The sequence below is a fragment of the Rattus norvegicus genome, chromosome 8, assembly GCF_036323735.1.
Source record: "Rattus norvegicus strain BN/NHsdMcwi chromosome 8, GRCr8, whole genome shotgun sequence".
In the NCBI taxonomy this organism is placed as follows: domain Eukaryota; kingdom Metazoa; phylum Chordata; class Mammalia; order Rodentia; family Muridae; genus Rattus; species Rattus norvegicus.
Window position 1 is genome coordinate 106,777,052 of NC_086026.1, and position 16,307 is coordinate 106,793,358.

A 16,307-nucleotide genomic window follows, 5' to 3' on the forward strand; every position below is an offset into this window, starting at 1 on the left:
ACAAATGAGGACTTGATTGTGGAGTTGGTACTGATGTAGGACCAGGAACAGAGCAGTTCCCCTCTGCCATCACCCTTGGACCTTTGCTTTCATTCTGGACCATCTGTGAGCATCCTAGTCTCAGCCATGGGACAGGGCAAAGACAAGGGGCAACCTGTACCCATCACAGGCTTGGGGTCAAGGCTGGGCTATCACTCAACATGTCTGTGCCACTTCTGAGTCACGTGATCTCTCTGTGCTTCAGTTTCCTTACTGGTGAAACAGAGACAATAGTGCCCATCTCCTAGGGCTGTGAGCCTGAGAGGAGCCAGCGTCTGTAAATTGCGTGGTACAGTCGCTACTTTTAACTTCTGTGATTCATTTCCAACTCCGCACTCACTGTCTGGTCCTCATCAATTACAGGATCAACTCAAAATCTTTTTCACGGACCCTTGCAATGTGGCAGTCAGAACCCTGGTGTCTCATTCATGTATCTGACATATGAGTCCTCCAACCTCTCTCCGGTGCACTCCCCTCCCTCATAATCCCACTTTTCTTTCTCTGCTCCTCTAATTCTCTTATTTTTGTGACCCTAAGAATGTTCTGCTCTTGGGAAGCTTGAACCATAGCCCCATCCTCACCCCCTAAGCCCACAAATCGGGGAGCCTTGACTTTTCCTCCACCATTTCCTGCACGCTGGCCCACTTTGGGCCAGGTTGGTGCTATTCTGGACTAGCCTTTATTGAGTGAATTTGTTGTCTATTTTAGTGCTTAGAGAGGACCTTCCCTTGTCTGACTTTATTAAGATAAAAGACTCCCCTTATTATGTTTCTTGGAAGAAAAAAAGTCAGAGAAATAAGCCTCCAAACAGACACAGTTTTATTGAGAAAGCATTATTTCTGAGCTAAATGATCTTTATTTTCATGAAGGAAAATTCAGAAATTGTAGCTCCTGGGGAAGCCATGTAGATCCATAGATGCTCAGTTCTGCTTTGAACCTATTATGCCAACTCCTTCAACTCAGCATAAACAACTCTAGTTTCTGGGGCAGGGTTGGGCTTGGCATGAACACGTGCCCCTTGCCCATCTCTCCAAATTGTATCTTCCCTTAGAGTTAGTTAATTATTCGCCCAGCACATCTACACAACCCAGCTTCTGGGTGGTCACTAGCCACAAAGCCAAAACAGAGCGCTTGGAAGCAAGGACAGGCGAGTTCTACTGTTCTGTCTTGACCGAGCCAGCCTTCAGTTCTAACTGCCAGCCAAACCTCTCTTCTCCCGAAGTGGGCATCAGAATGATTCAGGAGCAGGGACTGCAGGTGTGGATGCTGGCCCATATATACAAGACCATGCCTGTGTGTCTGTGGGGGTACAGTTGCTCACATGACTCCCAGAATGTATTTCCTGTGGGGAAAAGGGACCAGTGTTGACAACTGCTTTTCCAGGAGTCCATGTGTCTGACAGAACAGGCATTTTCAGGGGCCATAGGGTTCTCACCAGGCTGAGGTTATGGTGCCTCCTTGCCATGTGTATGTTCCCCTGCTGGGGCACAGGGGGTCTCTCTTTTCTCCCAGATTAACCTTAGATTCATATTTTCAATTAAGCCCATGCTGAGTGGAATCTGAGATTCATGTATTAATTGATCTGGGAGAGGGACAGCTACATAAATTATGCCGGTAGTCTAAGTGACACCAACATTTTCTATAAACGTCACTTCTCACCATCTCTTAAGACCCAGAGAGACAGGGTGTAGCAATGAAGGCCAAACAACTCAAATCAACTGGCTTCCCCTCCAGTTTGCCTTTTGTCTTGTCTATACCAGCTGCCCTCTCCTGGAGAGGCTACCCTCCTTCACCTCCGATGGTGACCTTGTCTTCAAAACCTAGCTCTGGTCTTGACACTGCCAGGAGCCATATCCCACCACCTCAGTTCCCTGCCTCAGGCTTTTCAGAATCTGATCAGGGCCTGGGCCATTGCATAAAGACTCTGTAGGTGATTGTGGAACTCATCTGCAGTTGAGATTGAGGTGAAGCCATGTATGACAAAAATTGCTTTTCAGTTTGGCTTGTCTTGTGGTTAAGAAGCAACCTGAAGGTGAGAGCTAGCTTTGCAGTGTTTCTGAGTCGCCTCGCAGAACACTTTTTGTGGTTTATTCTAGAACAGCAATATCTCCCAAGCTAGTGTTCATAGCGCCCAGTTTCAGCTCTATCTAGTCTTGCCCAATAGCAGTTTTTGAGCTGTTAGTTCTTGGTCCCAAAGCCACCTTTGTATACCATCGGGTGAAACTGGGCCTGCACCAATACAGGTGGCATTTTCCTTTGCCAGGCAACATTTCTAGGTCTTTTATGGGGGGCAAAAACATCTGTAAGAGGGGGACAGATTCTTTCTGCTTGCTCACTTTTTTTGTGTGACATCAGGGTAGGAGGCAATGGTGGGTGAGGACGTGTGTGCTGCTGTCAGCTTTCCACCTGTCCCTCTGTTTCTAGGCCCACCCTATCCCCATGGAACCCCCTAAGACATCTGTACAGGCTGGGTAGTAAGCTGTCTCAGAAAGCTGGGTCCCAGTTCAGAGGCTGAGGGTCTGTTTCTGATAATCTCATTTACCTCCTGTCCCTTGGGGTTGCCAGTGGGGTCGTCACTGTTTTCCCGGTGCCCCCCTTCTGTCATCTGTCCTCCAGTGCCCATTTAACCAATTCTTCGTGTTCAGTCCTTTGTTAGAATTATTGTTGGTGTTGGTGTTGGTGGTGTATGTGCATGCGTGTGTGCATGTGCATGTGCATGTGCGTGTGTGTGTGTGTGTGTGTGTGTGTGTGTGTGTGTGTGTGTTGGGGAAGAGGGTGGATACTGCTGTCCTGACTCAGTTCTCAGTTGATAGATGAATACCCACCTACTTCTGTTGGATTCTCCTTGGTTGTCCTCAAACATTTGAGTCACACTTTAATTGCTTAAAGCTCAAAGTTCTGGAAATTTCCTTTTTCCATTTGGATGTGTCCATCAACCAGTGTTTACCTCATTCTTGCCCTGCCTTCTGGAATCCCTGCCAGATCAGGCAATTGCAAACAGCTCTCCTGCCTTTCTCAGCCCCATGGTCCATTCCAACACTATCGGAAACAACACTAACAAAACCATAAATAGGGTAGAATAGTGCCTTGTATTATATCTGTTCTCATGGCTTCAGAGTCACTCATGCCTCCAGATGCTCTTTTTTTTAAAATAGCATTTTTAATTTACATTTAAAATGTTATCCCATTTCCCGGTTTCCCCCCAGATGCTCTTAGGCCCTACAGATGTCCTTTGCCTTGCTTTCCGTATGTCAGCCTCCCTGCTTTGTCATTTTCCTAACATGCTAAGCCCCTTGCTGTTTCAAGGCCTTGACACCTGCTGCCCTTCTGTGAAGACTCCATTTCTTCTCTGCTTATACCTGGCTGTCTCCTTCCTATTCTTGAGGAAGTAGCTTCAGGTTCTTTAAGGAGCCATCCTGTCCAGAGTTCACACTTCCCAGGCTCCGCCTCTTTCTTTCCTAGGGCTTCTAGTCATTTCCAATCAGCTGAGTGTCTGCAGGGCGGGTTTCCGATCTGTTTAGTTCAGGGCCATGTGTCGTAGCCCAACCCATCACCACCCCTGGTCTCACTATAGACATGCTATAGGGTGAATTTAGAATTTTTTTTTGAAGCAGGAAAACTTAACTAGCAGCTGTTCTTTCACAGTGAGAGATCTTTTCAGGCGTGCTTTGCTACTGATCCCTTCTGGAGTCAGAGCCCTTCCTGTAAAGAAAGGTTGCCAGGATAGAATATGTACATGGAGAACGGCAGTATATATTTGTATTTAAGAATCTCTTGGTTTTATTTAGGACCCGTATACAGTTCTAAAATACGTACAAAGTCTGTATCCCAGGCATGGTCCTCAGAGGGGGATGTCTATGGATCGTAGCCTCAAGGATCGAAGAATGGAAGACAGTGTTGCTCCTGTTCAGAAACTCAACTTGACTTTGGAAGACTCAACTCCTGGTTTGGTAGCTTCTCAGAGACATCAACTTCTTTAGTCCCTGCAGGCAAGTTCACGTCGTATCTAGAAAGGCAGCATTGGGATGTATGGATTCTTTAATTGCACCGTGGTCGTTGTCAGTGCCGGGAGTAGGCGTGATCACGATAATGCGATATTCACACAGTTAATTTTTTAAGGTTTAATTTCACTTTAGCTTATCAGGAGTGGAATCCCTGCTGGCATGCCATTTAATTTGCTTGCTGTACTAATGATGATTCTGAAGCCTTTCAAAGAAACGATTATATGATAATACCAAATTTGATGGTGGATCTGGCCCATCATTTGCAGGGATGGGATCGTAACAAAGCTCCCTGGGGCATCCAGTCTTGTAGTTCATACCAGGAATTCTGCTGCTTCTCCTTTGTTCTGGGTTACCGAGGAGTGAGAAGAGGGAGGCCTGGCTCTTTTTATTGGCCAGAGGCAGACTTCAGACCATGGGCAAAAGCTGTGGGAAAACATGGGCTTAATAATTAGGAAGAACATTCTCACAGTGTTGGCTGCTTTGGATTGAGATAGATTACATGTTGAGGAAAAGCGTTCCCCGCCAATTGCTGATTTGCTCAGACACCTAGAGTGAGTCAGGCCAGCACTAAATGAACACCCAGGGGTCTCCCTTCAAGACAGAACAATCACTACCCCCCCCCCAGGTGCATGCCACTTGTTCCGTACATAGCACCATGAATTCTGAGCCCAGGACGGAACCCGAGCTTATACAGACCTGCAGGCTTGCTACTTTGTCTTTTAGGTTCATTATAATGAACCAATCACAGCAGGTTATGATGTCAGACATTTCCTTTTATTGGCTTTTAGGAGACTCCTTTTGGAAAACCCAGAGGTACTGGAAACGTCCATCTACAACCTCCTTGAAGAATGTGGTGAGAAAAATACATACATATACATATAGGTATCTCTATGAGCAGTAGAGTTCTGAGGGGTACTCCAAGGCTCAGAAGCGCTTCTGGAGGGCAGACTGGATATTCTTCAGCAGTCCCCACTTAGCTCGGTTCTTCCCACGCCCATCTGGTGTTACCACCTGCAAGGGGAAGCAAAGAGTGCATGGGACCATCTACAGAGGGACCTAGAAGGACCATCTAGAGCCTGGGACCACTCCATCTCATTAATGTCCCATAATAACTGTGGGAAGCGTGCTCGGTCAGCCCCTCTTTAGAGATGAAGAACTCCAGACTGGGTACCAGAGTTTTCACAGCAGCCCACAGCTGTTGTATGTGGCACTTCAATTCTACACATCAGGTTCTACCTCTCTCAAGGCAGTTCATACAACCGAATGTGGACAAAAATGACAGACTAGACCCCAACTGGCCTTTACCACAGAACATCCCCTCAACCCTTGCCTCTGGAACTTTGTCTCTTTCAAGTTTGTCTCTTTGTGTCTTTCAAGTTCTAAGTTTCAGGTAATGAGTGGTTTCTTTACTAAACTTGGGGTGACCTGTTTAGGGTTTTGGAGAAAGGACAGTTTTTGTTTATTTGTTTGAAGTCTCTGTAGTCTCAACACTGGTTAAGTATAGAGAAGATTCTTAGAGATGTGCATGAAAGATGAATAAAACAGAATTTGTAAGTCATCCAATTTTCTCCATTTTATACAGACAGGAGTGACCTATACTAACTTTAGTGTGGTCAGTGACTCAGTGCTACCCAAGAAAGGCAAGGTGCTGGGCAACAGGGCTAAGGAGACCTTTTTAGAAACCCCACTGACTCAACTTCATCATGCTTCCCAGTGACTTACCTTGGAGGTGGTAGGCTTCTCCATTCCTCTGACCTGTATCATTACCATTCCCTAATACACATTTACTAAAGAGGCATTTAGGGACTAAAGTTGGGATGGAGGATCCCACTGCCCATACAAATTAGGACACATGACAAAGGAGTAGATGGGGTGGGGACTGGGTTAGATTGGTGAAAAGAAATGTTTATACACCACACAAAGTCTCTATGATAATGTTTTTAATCTTTTATATTTGTGTCGGGCAAAAGCAGGGATGCTGCATGGATACAATCCTGATAAGGATGAAATGAAAAATGTCGGAGGCACACAGAGCTGCTGGGGAGAGCGAACAAGGCCTAATGGTATTGTGAGTTATGGGGTTTGGAACTGTATTTAAAAATACACATTTTACAGTTTTGTCTCAAACCACAGTGAGGGTCTTCAAAGCCAACGGCTGTGCAATGGGATGGAACAGAGGTGGCTGAGGGGTGTTCATGAGCAGCAGCAGCAGGCAAAACAGAGGACAGAAGAAGCAAAAAGACAGGAACATAAAATGCTACAGAAATTGAAATGACAGTTGGCACCTCCTTACTTGTCCCACACTGAAGCTGTGTGATGGGGTTGCCCCAGAAAAGGAGAGGAGAGTGAGGGTCCCCAACTCCTAGAAGCTAGATTTGAAATATCAATCCTGGACTCCAATAAAAACAATATAAACAAGCAGTGATGTGCCCAATCCACTTATGACCATAGATATAATCATATAAAATCAGAATATGGTAACTGAAATAGCTGTTAGGATGGCATATTAAAGCAATACATGATGCTAACCACGGGCTTATTTCATGAAGAGACAAGGCAGCCATGGTGAGCTGGGGATGATGCTTAGGATAGGCCCCGGCTTTAGTTTAATTCCTGGCACCATAACCAAACTAAACCAAACCAAACCAGCTAACCAAACAACCAAACAAGACCCATCATAATTTACTTCATGGATAAAGGCCTAATGGAGAAAAATCATGTGATTATGTCAACTAGTGCAAATCTCATTCTCCATGCAAAAGCTCTCAGAGACCTGGAAGTCAGAAGATGTTTCTTTAGGTGAATGGCTATAAACCTAAACATTGAATGAAAAACAATAAAGTCAATGGAGAAAGTTTAGTGTCAGCATATGACAAGTGTGTCTACCTCTGCCATTCTGTGTCTGACTCAAGGCTCCCACTAAAGTGGTTAGGAAAGAGAAAGAAATATAAACTCAAAGACTCTGAGAGATAAAAGCACCATTACTTATAGATGATAAGATTTTGTGCCTGAGAAAGCAAGGCAAACCAACAGACTCTTGGAATAATAGAGCCCTTAAAGATTTGCTGGGACTCAGATTTATCTATAGAGAACAATAGTTTTTCTTCTGAACCAGCCATCTGTGAGGAATAGACTACAATATAAAACAAACACTCATAATATCAAAGGTTGTGCGCTAATCACCTTTGTGTTTTTCCTAGATATATTTAAGGGTGCAACATATTTGGATACACAGATGCACGGCATCAGATTGGTATATCTGTTACTTCACATAACCACCGACTTACCATGTGATTATGCATCTAAAGTCATAGCAAATTAATCACATATGACATAGTATACAGTGTAGTCTTCATGTGGTTCATTAGATCACTAAACTATGTAGTTTACCCAGGAACACAAAGTTGAAGACCCTAGAAAACCTCACACAAAGCAGTTTGAATAAACGTTCAGGTAACATAGCAAACATATCAACTGTCTTCCAATTAATTTCTCAATGGCTTTCTAACCCAATTCTGTTGTGATTAAAAATAAAATAACTCAAACAATAACCACAAGGAGTTCCTTCGATGTTTATATGGCTAAGTAAGTCTCCCTGATTATCTAGTCTATTACATGGGTAGTGATGATGCCTTGGCACTTCATGAGGACAGCACAAAGCTGAGGCTAAACCCCAGTAAAAGCAGACGGGCACTGATGAGAGAGTGGAGACCGATTCGTGACATCCCCAGTCTTTATCTTTTGACATCTTCACTTTGAGACAAAAACCTCACGTCTTCTATGTTTTCGGTTCCTAGCCCCATAACTCACAGCACTGTTAGCCCCCTTCACTGGCCCCATGGCTCCGTGTACAGCCTACACTCTCATTTCACTGTTATTAGGGCTCTATGAATGTATTATCTCCATTTTCCCCCTAGCAACGGGTGGTTTGCTACCATTTATACAATATTATCTTTACCTTGCATGGGCCTTGTTTTTGCTGAAGCCATTTTTTTTGTCAGTGTAGAAAGCATAATGCTGAAACATAATAGGGGATTCAGGAATGAACCCTAGATATACAGGCAGTGAATATAAGATCAAAATAGCACCATGACGTACCCAGCACAGTCCTAGTAGACAACATTGGGCTCAGCTGTGGCAGGACAGGTGCATCTGTTCTTTGCATTGCATTTAAAGGTAGACTCTGCATTGATAAAACTCAAAAGGTGAAACTATAAATTTAATAAAGGAACACGTAGAAGATTATCTTTGTGATCCAAGTCAAGGCGAGGACATTTTTAAACAGAACTCCAAAAGGTCATACCATAAGGAAAAACCTGTTATGACTTTGATTATTTGAAAGTTTAAGGCTCCTGCCATTTCATGGAGTACAGTATGAACAGAGGTGATAAGGCAAATATCAGAGGAGCGGAAATATTAGCAATGTCTAAAACCATCATTTAAAATACATGGTGTCCTGCGAGTCACCTAATCAGGAGCATGCAGGTGTGGGGTGGGGTGAGAAGGTAGAGAAGCAGGCAAAGTGTGTTAACGGACTGATGATGGGAGGAATCCTGGAAGAGCGTGAGCATTTACAGTGAAATGTAGGAAAATAAAATGAGTTGATGTGACTATCGTGTAGTAGATCATGATAAATGCAGGCTGAGTTTAGGATATCAGGTCTTAAGGAATATTCATGTGTGTGTACACTGCCGTGTTGGTTTGTATATGCTTGGCCCAGGGAGTGGCACTATTAGGAGAGGCGTGGCCTTGTTGTTACTGTGGGTGTGGGCTTTAAGACCCTCATCCTAGCTCCCTGGAAGCCAATTTTCTGTTTACCGTCAGAACAAAATGTAGAGATCTCAGTTCCTCCTAAACCATGCCTGCCTGCATGCTGCCATGCTCCTGCCTTGACCATAATGGACTGAATCTCTGAGCCTGTAAGCCAGCCCTGATTAAATGTTGTCCTATAAGAGTTGTCTTGGTCATGGTGTCTGTTTACAGCATAAAACCCTAAATAAGACAACCACCTAGTTTATGACCCAGAAATTTTAGCCATAGTGCATTTCTTATGTTAAATGAATTATGATTCTCTAAAATCTACATGTTGTAGTCCTATTCTCAGATATGATTCTGCTGGGTCAGGTCCTTTAAAGAGGCAATGAAGCTAAAATGAGACTGTTAGGGCAGCTGTAATCTAACCCACTGCCATTGTTGTAGGAGGAAATTTGAATGTGGACCTTAGGGATACATGGGGGAAAGATCACTCAGGAGCACAGTGGGAAAGATTTTCATTCAGAGTTGTGGCTGTCTAATGGTTTCTGATCTGTACCAACTTGTTAGTGCAACTCTACCTGAATCATACTAAAACCAGAGAGACTTTTACAGCTCCATCCCAGCCACAACTGGTCACATGTTGTCTACTGTAGCATCAGTGGAGGTAACTTGGGTGTCCACACTGAGTAGACAGGTGACAGGCAAGAAGCAGATGCACGCTACGAAGGACGGCATAGCATCAGAAATTCAGGGACAAAATACCCATAACCATAGATCAGTGCTTCGTGGGCTGTGATGCTCTTGGGGGGGTGGAATGACCCTTTCACAGGAGTCATCTAAGGCTATCAGGAAACACAGATGTTTATACATTTTGATTCACAGCAGTAGCAAAGTTACAGTTATGAAGTAGCAACAAAAATAATGGTTGTTGGGGGAGTCACTACAAAGGAAAGAACTGTATTAAACGGTCATAGCATTAAGAAGGTTGAGAACCATTGATGTAGACAGATCATTCAGACACAGTGTATAGAGAAAAAGGGACAAGGCAGGGGGAGATGAACACAATGCCATATGTGGATTAGTGACACACAACAAGCAGCCATACATATGGTGTAAGAACACATCAGAGCAAAGGGAGACAAATAAACCCTCCTTAGAACAGATGTCACAAACTGGAATATAGAAATAAGGCACAGTCCTTGCAAAGATGGACCAGGGGTATATAATTAATTAAAGCTTGTGTACATGAGGTTAAAAACCAAGCCAGGTCTAGTTTGAACCCAAGTTACACTTGTTCTCAGAGTTCAAACTTCTCCAGCTACAGAGTAGGTAGGAAAGGACTAGAAGAATTTTACTTATAGCAATGGTTCAGACTTCTTTGGGAAACTGTAGACCATCACTCAGGACACAGGATACAAAGCATGTATGGGGGCTGGAGAGATGGCTCAGCGGTTAAGAGCACTGACTGCTCTTCCAGAGGTCCTGAGTTCAATTCCCAGCAACCACATGGTGGCTCACAATCATCTGTAATGGGATCTGATGCCCATCTTCTGGTGTGCACAAAGACAGCAAAGCATGTGTGGATCACTTCAGGACCTGGAGCCACTGTGAGTGAGTGGGTGTCTAGGGTGGAGGTGGCAGTCCTGAGGGCAAAATAGAGTCAGTTGCACGATCTTCAATCTCAACCCTTAAGATGTGTAACAGCCTGAGTTGAGGAAAGTTGGGACTTAGTGGGAGAGAGGCTGCCTTGTTCTGTGTCAGCATCTCAGCTGCAGTGCAGGCTAAGGAGACCCAGGGTGACCAAAGAATGGTCTCTTCAGAACATAGATATTATTGAGAGACTGACAGACTGAGAAGGACTTTGAGAATGCCTGGGGACAGGGATGGCTACATTCTCTGAAGGGTTTCAAAGACCCAGGAAAGCATCAGTTACTGAATATTGCCAGGCTCGAGGCTTTGCCTCTAAATCTGATGTAATTCAGTTATCTAATGTATAGAGTAGAGTGGTGGATCAATGGATCCTTTCAGATGTCCTTGTCTGAACCCTCAAGTCTCTGTCTTCTACCTTAGGCCAATTAAGTTTGCTGTTTGGGGACAGGAAAATGTCCCATCACCATAGGCTCAGTGCTACCACAAAAGGCCCTTCAGATGGGAGGCAGAGGCAGAAGGGAGCCTTCAAGAGGGTTGGCTGTTGGGAGATGGACACAGTTGGAAGTTGATGTCTTGAAAATGGAGGAAAGGCCCATTAGTTAGAAATGTGAGTGGCCAGCAAAAGGCAAGGGGTGCGGTCTACCTCAGAAACCCCTCCACAGAAGGATCCAGACATGGATGGCACTCTGATTTAAAATTTACCCAGTGAGAACCATTTTGTATCTCTGAGCTGCAGAAATATGATTTGTACTGTTTAACCACCGATTTGTCACAGCAGTCAAAGGAACCCCACACAGAGATGGGCAGCTAGGCTAATCAGGGTTTTAGGTGTGTGTGGAAGACATTGAGCAAAGAGGGAGTGGAATGTGGTCAGGGGGTGTATCGAGGACCACGGAACGATCAGGAGGAGGAAGACAGGCCAACAGACACACAACTTGCTCAAAACACACTTATCTGTCCTTTTTAAAATGGACCATTAGGCTCCTTGATGTTAGAGGCTTGAGACAGAGACAGAGCCATGAGGAACCAGTAAGACCAACATGGTATCCTATTGCCGTGGAACTTAGCAAGCTAGTGTTGTTGGGGTTGGACTCGGGAACATGAGCACAAATCTGAAGCTCTTTTCAATACACAATTCTGTCTCAGAAACAACAATTGATCCATCAGAGACTCAACGCTCTGACATCACCTCCCCAGAGTCATGTGACTCCAGGGCTGAGCAAATCCTCCTAGGCTTATTTATGTTTGATTATGGTCCAGGAGACCAGAATTCTGGCTTTGAATACAGACCCATCCTCTGTGTTTTCTCCATAAGAACTTCCTCCTTGAGGAAACATCTGAGACTCCGGGCTGATCAGTGATAATGGATAATGCAGAGTTGACCTTCAAATGTGACCTTTAAAGTGTTGGCTAGCAAATTTCCTTGTTGCACGTATTATGCACCAAGGAAAAATTTTTTTTTTTAAAAAAATTCAACAAGTCGGGCTATGCAAATCATATATAAAAGATTTTCTTTCACATCTTTTATAAACGTACATACGATGGAATTGGGGAGGTTGGGATAAGACGTGATTATGCTACCTCATAGCCACATTCAAATGAAACCTTTCAGAAATACGCACACACCAGTGCCAAAGGAGAAAAAATTCGAGTTTTATAGGAAAGAGCTAAAGCCATTACTTTTATGAAGCTTTATAAATGTCATTCAAACACACCATCTTATTTTCATTTGCTGGTGAAGCCTTTACTTATGCTAATCATGACAAACGTTAAGGAAGCCAGCATTTCCTTGGGAATGCTAATAGAACTGCAAAGGGGGGAGGAAGAATTACTTCTGAAGGAAAAATCTATACTGGAGAGCTTTGAGTCAGATAAAAATGAAGCTTCCAGAAAACCTCATTAATTAGGGTTCTGCTCACTTAGATATTGTGTGAAAAGGCAAAGAGACAGACATGCATTTCCCTCTCGTTCATAGAGGGCAAATTAATCGCATAAAGACAGATTTAGGGGAGGCTGTTCTTTGACTGACTGTATAAAACATTCTGCCTTCAGGCAGCTTATGATACTTTGCGATTATTAATTTTATTTATCAATTTACTCCCTCAGTCCTTAATTTAGACATTCACTCGTACATTCATTTGTTTGGTTACATTTTTACTCATGTTTCTGCTCAATAACCGTTAAGAGGCTGCTGTGTGCAAACTGCTTCGGTAAGCACCACAGGAGAGAGAAAGATGAATTAGACAAGAATTTTGTTTGTAAGGAGGTCATAGTGTGAGAGGGATGAGAGGACCCAGGAGGGTAAGGTGGCAGACTTGCCTCGATCTCTCTATCCATCCCCAATCCTCACATCTAGAGATGACAGATGATTCACTAAGAAAAATTTACTGAGTGCCCTTCCTGGGTAAGACATTTCCAAGGGAGTCTAAAGAGGGAGTCAGATTAAAAGAAAATCCGTAGTCAAGAGCACAGAGTAGAAAATGTAGCAACAGGTCTTAGGCTTCAGGGCTCTGGAGTGAGAAGGTCTCCGTGGCAACTGGCAAACAGGCTGAGAGGTTGGCAGAGGAACAGGTAGCTGAGCAGCCAGGCAGGCTCTCTCATCGCATTTCATAGGCATGGAAGTGTCTAGCCTCTGTGGGAGGGGGAGGGAAACACGGTGCCAGGTGGTAGGACTAGCCCCACTCTGCAGAACTCCACTTCCTTCCCACTCTCCACCATTATTAGGAGGAACAATCCATCCCTCAGACATCTGACTGGATTATTAAAGCACAATGAATCCCACTAAATGGCCTTGAACACTCGGACCACTCAGGGCATGGATGGAGACAACCCAAGAGTCCATGAAAGCTGGGTTTAGTGGAGCAGAAACTTAGAAGGGCCTCAAAATAAGGCCGATTCAGAGAGAAGTTGACAAGAAAGAAGGAAGAAGAGAAGAGAGGGGAGAAGAGAGAAGAGGGAAGGAGAGGGCAAGAAGAGGGGAAAAGGAGGGAAACGGAGAAGAGGGGAGAACAGGGGAGGAGATGGGGAGAAGGAAGGAGAGAGGAAGGAAGAGGAGGGGCATGGGATGGAAAGGGGAGGAGGAAAGAGAGCAGAAGAGGGGAGGAGAGGGAAGGGTGATAGCTTTCTAGTTTCTGTGGACATCAGACTAGACAGATACATCTCTTCTAGGTGTGTCTTAGAAGTTTTCGGAGGCTTCCTTCTCTTGGTGCCATAAATTCTCTTCTTCCAAACTCTAAATGAACAGACCTGGCCCTTTTGCTTTTAAAGAACCTCTAAGACTTATTTGGATTCCAAAGAGCACCTTCACAGCTAAATAGTCTGATAGCTCTTGACAGTCCCGGTATCCTCAGTATCACTACAATGGCGTTCGTGTGGAAGTATGCCATTACTGGGAATTGAGAGAAGCATCAGTTCTCCATCACAAAAAACAATAGTTTGTTTCTTTGCTTTATGGAGCCAACCTGACCTGCTCAATGCCTTTTTTTTTAAACTACCAGAGAAACCCAAAGTAGTTTTAGTATCAATATGTCTTAAATATTGCCCGGGATGTTCTTGAACCACAAGTTTCATTTGCCTTCTGTGGGAAATGCTGATTTAACTGGCTGCCTATCTCTTTGCTAAGTTTCACACCTCCTCCTTGCAGGGAGCACTGCTCCTTTGGAATTTCCCATTGTAATTATTTCTTACTCTTCTCATACAGTGACTACTAGTCCCTGATTATGGCAGAAGGGGGCATTATGCTTGGTTGTACTCTAAACTTCTGTGTCCTAACACAAAGCCTAGATCCAGTAGTTTTGAGTTCAGCAGAACTTATGATCCTCAGATATGGCCTGAGAAGTCTGGTGGAGATGAGAGACGCCATCATTGGCAGAGAGTTAACCAGCTTTCTGGCTTAGAGGCAGAATTCTCTGTGATCTCTGCTGATCTTCCCAGTTAAGCCAATTCCTGACTCTAGGAAGACATTCCCATCTGATGGGTCAGAGACATGACTCAGCTGGTAAAGGCTCTTGACAAGCTGGAGACCCTCAGTTTGAGCCTCTAACATCCATCTGCATACTATGGCATGCATGTGTGTATATATGTGTGGGCATGTGTGCATATGTGTGACTCTCCAATAAAAATTTAAAACTTAAGACATAAGTAATAGAAAAAAAAGTTTAACCTAAGAAGCAAATGTACACAGTACCTTGCAGATGTCACTCCACTGCCCGGGACCATTTTCATTGATGGCTCTAACCTTAAACAAATACTCGGTGTTGGGGGTCAGGTTGTGCAGCTCCAGGTTCTGCTGCATGATGTCTCGAATTTGTCCACAGAGCTCTGTGCGAACATTATTAGGAGGGGTGGTGATGAGCTCATAGAATTCCATCTCAAAAGAGTCCACATCTTCTGTTGGGCACGTCCAGTAAACCTAGGAGAATTGGGTGTATGAGCATGGCACCGACACACATTGCTCTGTTCTTCCCATAAGGATTTGTGCTGCAGCCTGTCTGTGGGCTGTACTTAAGCTGACCCCATCTTGACAGCTGCTGAGAGCTTTGATTTGACCATGAGTAAGGGTCTTGGGAAGCTCTGTGTGATACATGGAATGGATTTTGGGAATGGGTGTGCTCTTCAGGGTTCTGTTACTGTCACTCGACATGGAGGCGGTGGCCATAGATAAATAATGCTTACCAGATGCCTGTTGCGTATCAGCTTTCACATCAGGCATTTCTATCTACAAATCTGATGAATTCAGAAGCCTTGGGAGGCAGATTTTATCCTCCCACTTTATAGGCACGGAAGGAGACATTTGGCAAATACCAGTGGACTCACAGAACATGGTAGAGTCACACATTTGTCTGGGATGCAAAGTATTTCCTTCTCTACTCTTGAGGAAATATCCAACAATAAAGACAGAATGTTCATACTCAAATCATAAGATATCAACTCCCAAGAAGAGATAGAGTAACAAGTCTCAGAGAGCAGATAATGTTTGGCATAGAAACAGTTTGTGATAATAGTGTTTTCATATTTGTTTGTTTGTTTATTTTGTGTATGTGTGAGTGAGTTCACTTGCATGCATGCCAAATACCATGGAGTACATGTGGAGGTCAGAGGACAACGTGCTAGAATCTGTTCTCTCTTCCAACCCCACAGGTCCTTGGAATAGTTAAGCTTGGTGGTAAGTGCCACCATGTTGCTGGCCCTCAACTTAAAAAAATGTATTTTTAATGTATAATTTCATCAGTATTAAATTTCAGAAATAAAATCATTCAACTTAATAAAATTAATTCATATTCTTTCTGATGATCAGAACAAGCACATTTATGGTAGCACACTTTGGAAATGCAGAGGAAGTATAAGGGAAGAAAATAAACATCTCCCCTAATCCACACATTGATTCCTGTAAGTCTTTTTACTGTCAGGAGAGACACAAACACACTCATGCATGGAATTGGGATTGCATGGATCTGACGTATTTTCTTAACTTACAGTTCATATATCTTATACCATCAAAAATCTGGTAAAGCACCACCTTTAAAAACTGCCCACAAAGGCCAGCAAGATGGCTCAGAGAATAAAGGTACTTGCTGCCAAGCCCGACAACCTGGAGTTTGATTCCCAGGAGCCCCATAGTAGAAGGAGAGAACAGACTCTCTCAGGTTGTCCTCTGACCTCCACTTGTATTCTCTGGCAGATAGATGTTCCCTTTCTCTCTCTCTCTCTCTCTCTCTCTCTCTCTCTCTCTCTCTCTCTCTCTCTCTCTCTCTCACACACACACACACACACACACACACACACACACAGATAAAATGAATAAATGTAATGGAACTATAAAAAACTGTTTCAGAAATAACTATAGTTATTTTTTATTCT

The 16,307-nt window shown here is 43.9% G+C and overlaps 1 protein-coding gene across 1 annotated transcript in view; it reads right to left on the reverse strand.

Annotated features, from left to right (window-relative positions):
- Nucleotides 1-4,795: 4,795 nt before the first annotated feature.
- The window catches only part of Trim42 (tripartite motif-containing 42), a 20,918-nt gene continuing 9,406 nt past the window's right edge, over nucleotides 4,796-16,307 (reverse strand). Inside the window, exons 4-5 of the mRNA NM_001013955.1 lie at nucleotides 14,635-14,859; nucleotides 4,796-5,054 (exon numbers count right to left, since the gene is read on the reverse strand). Of these exons, the coding sequence (NP_001013977.1) occupies nucleotides 4,968-5,054; nucleotides 14,635-14,859 (312 nt within the window). The 3' untranslated portion in view covers nucleotides 4,796-4,967. The remainder of the gene's footprint in view (nucleotides 5,055-14,634; nucleotides 14,860-16,307) is intronic.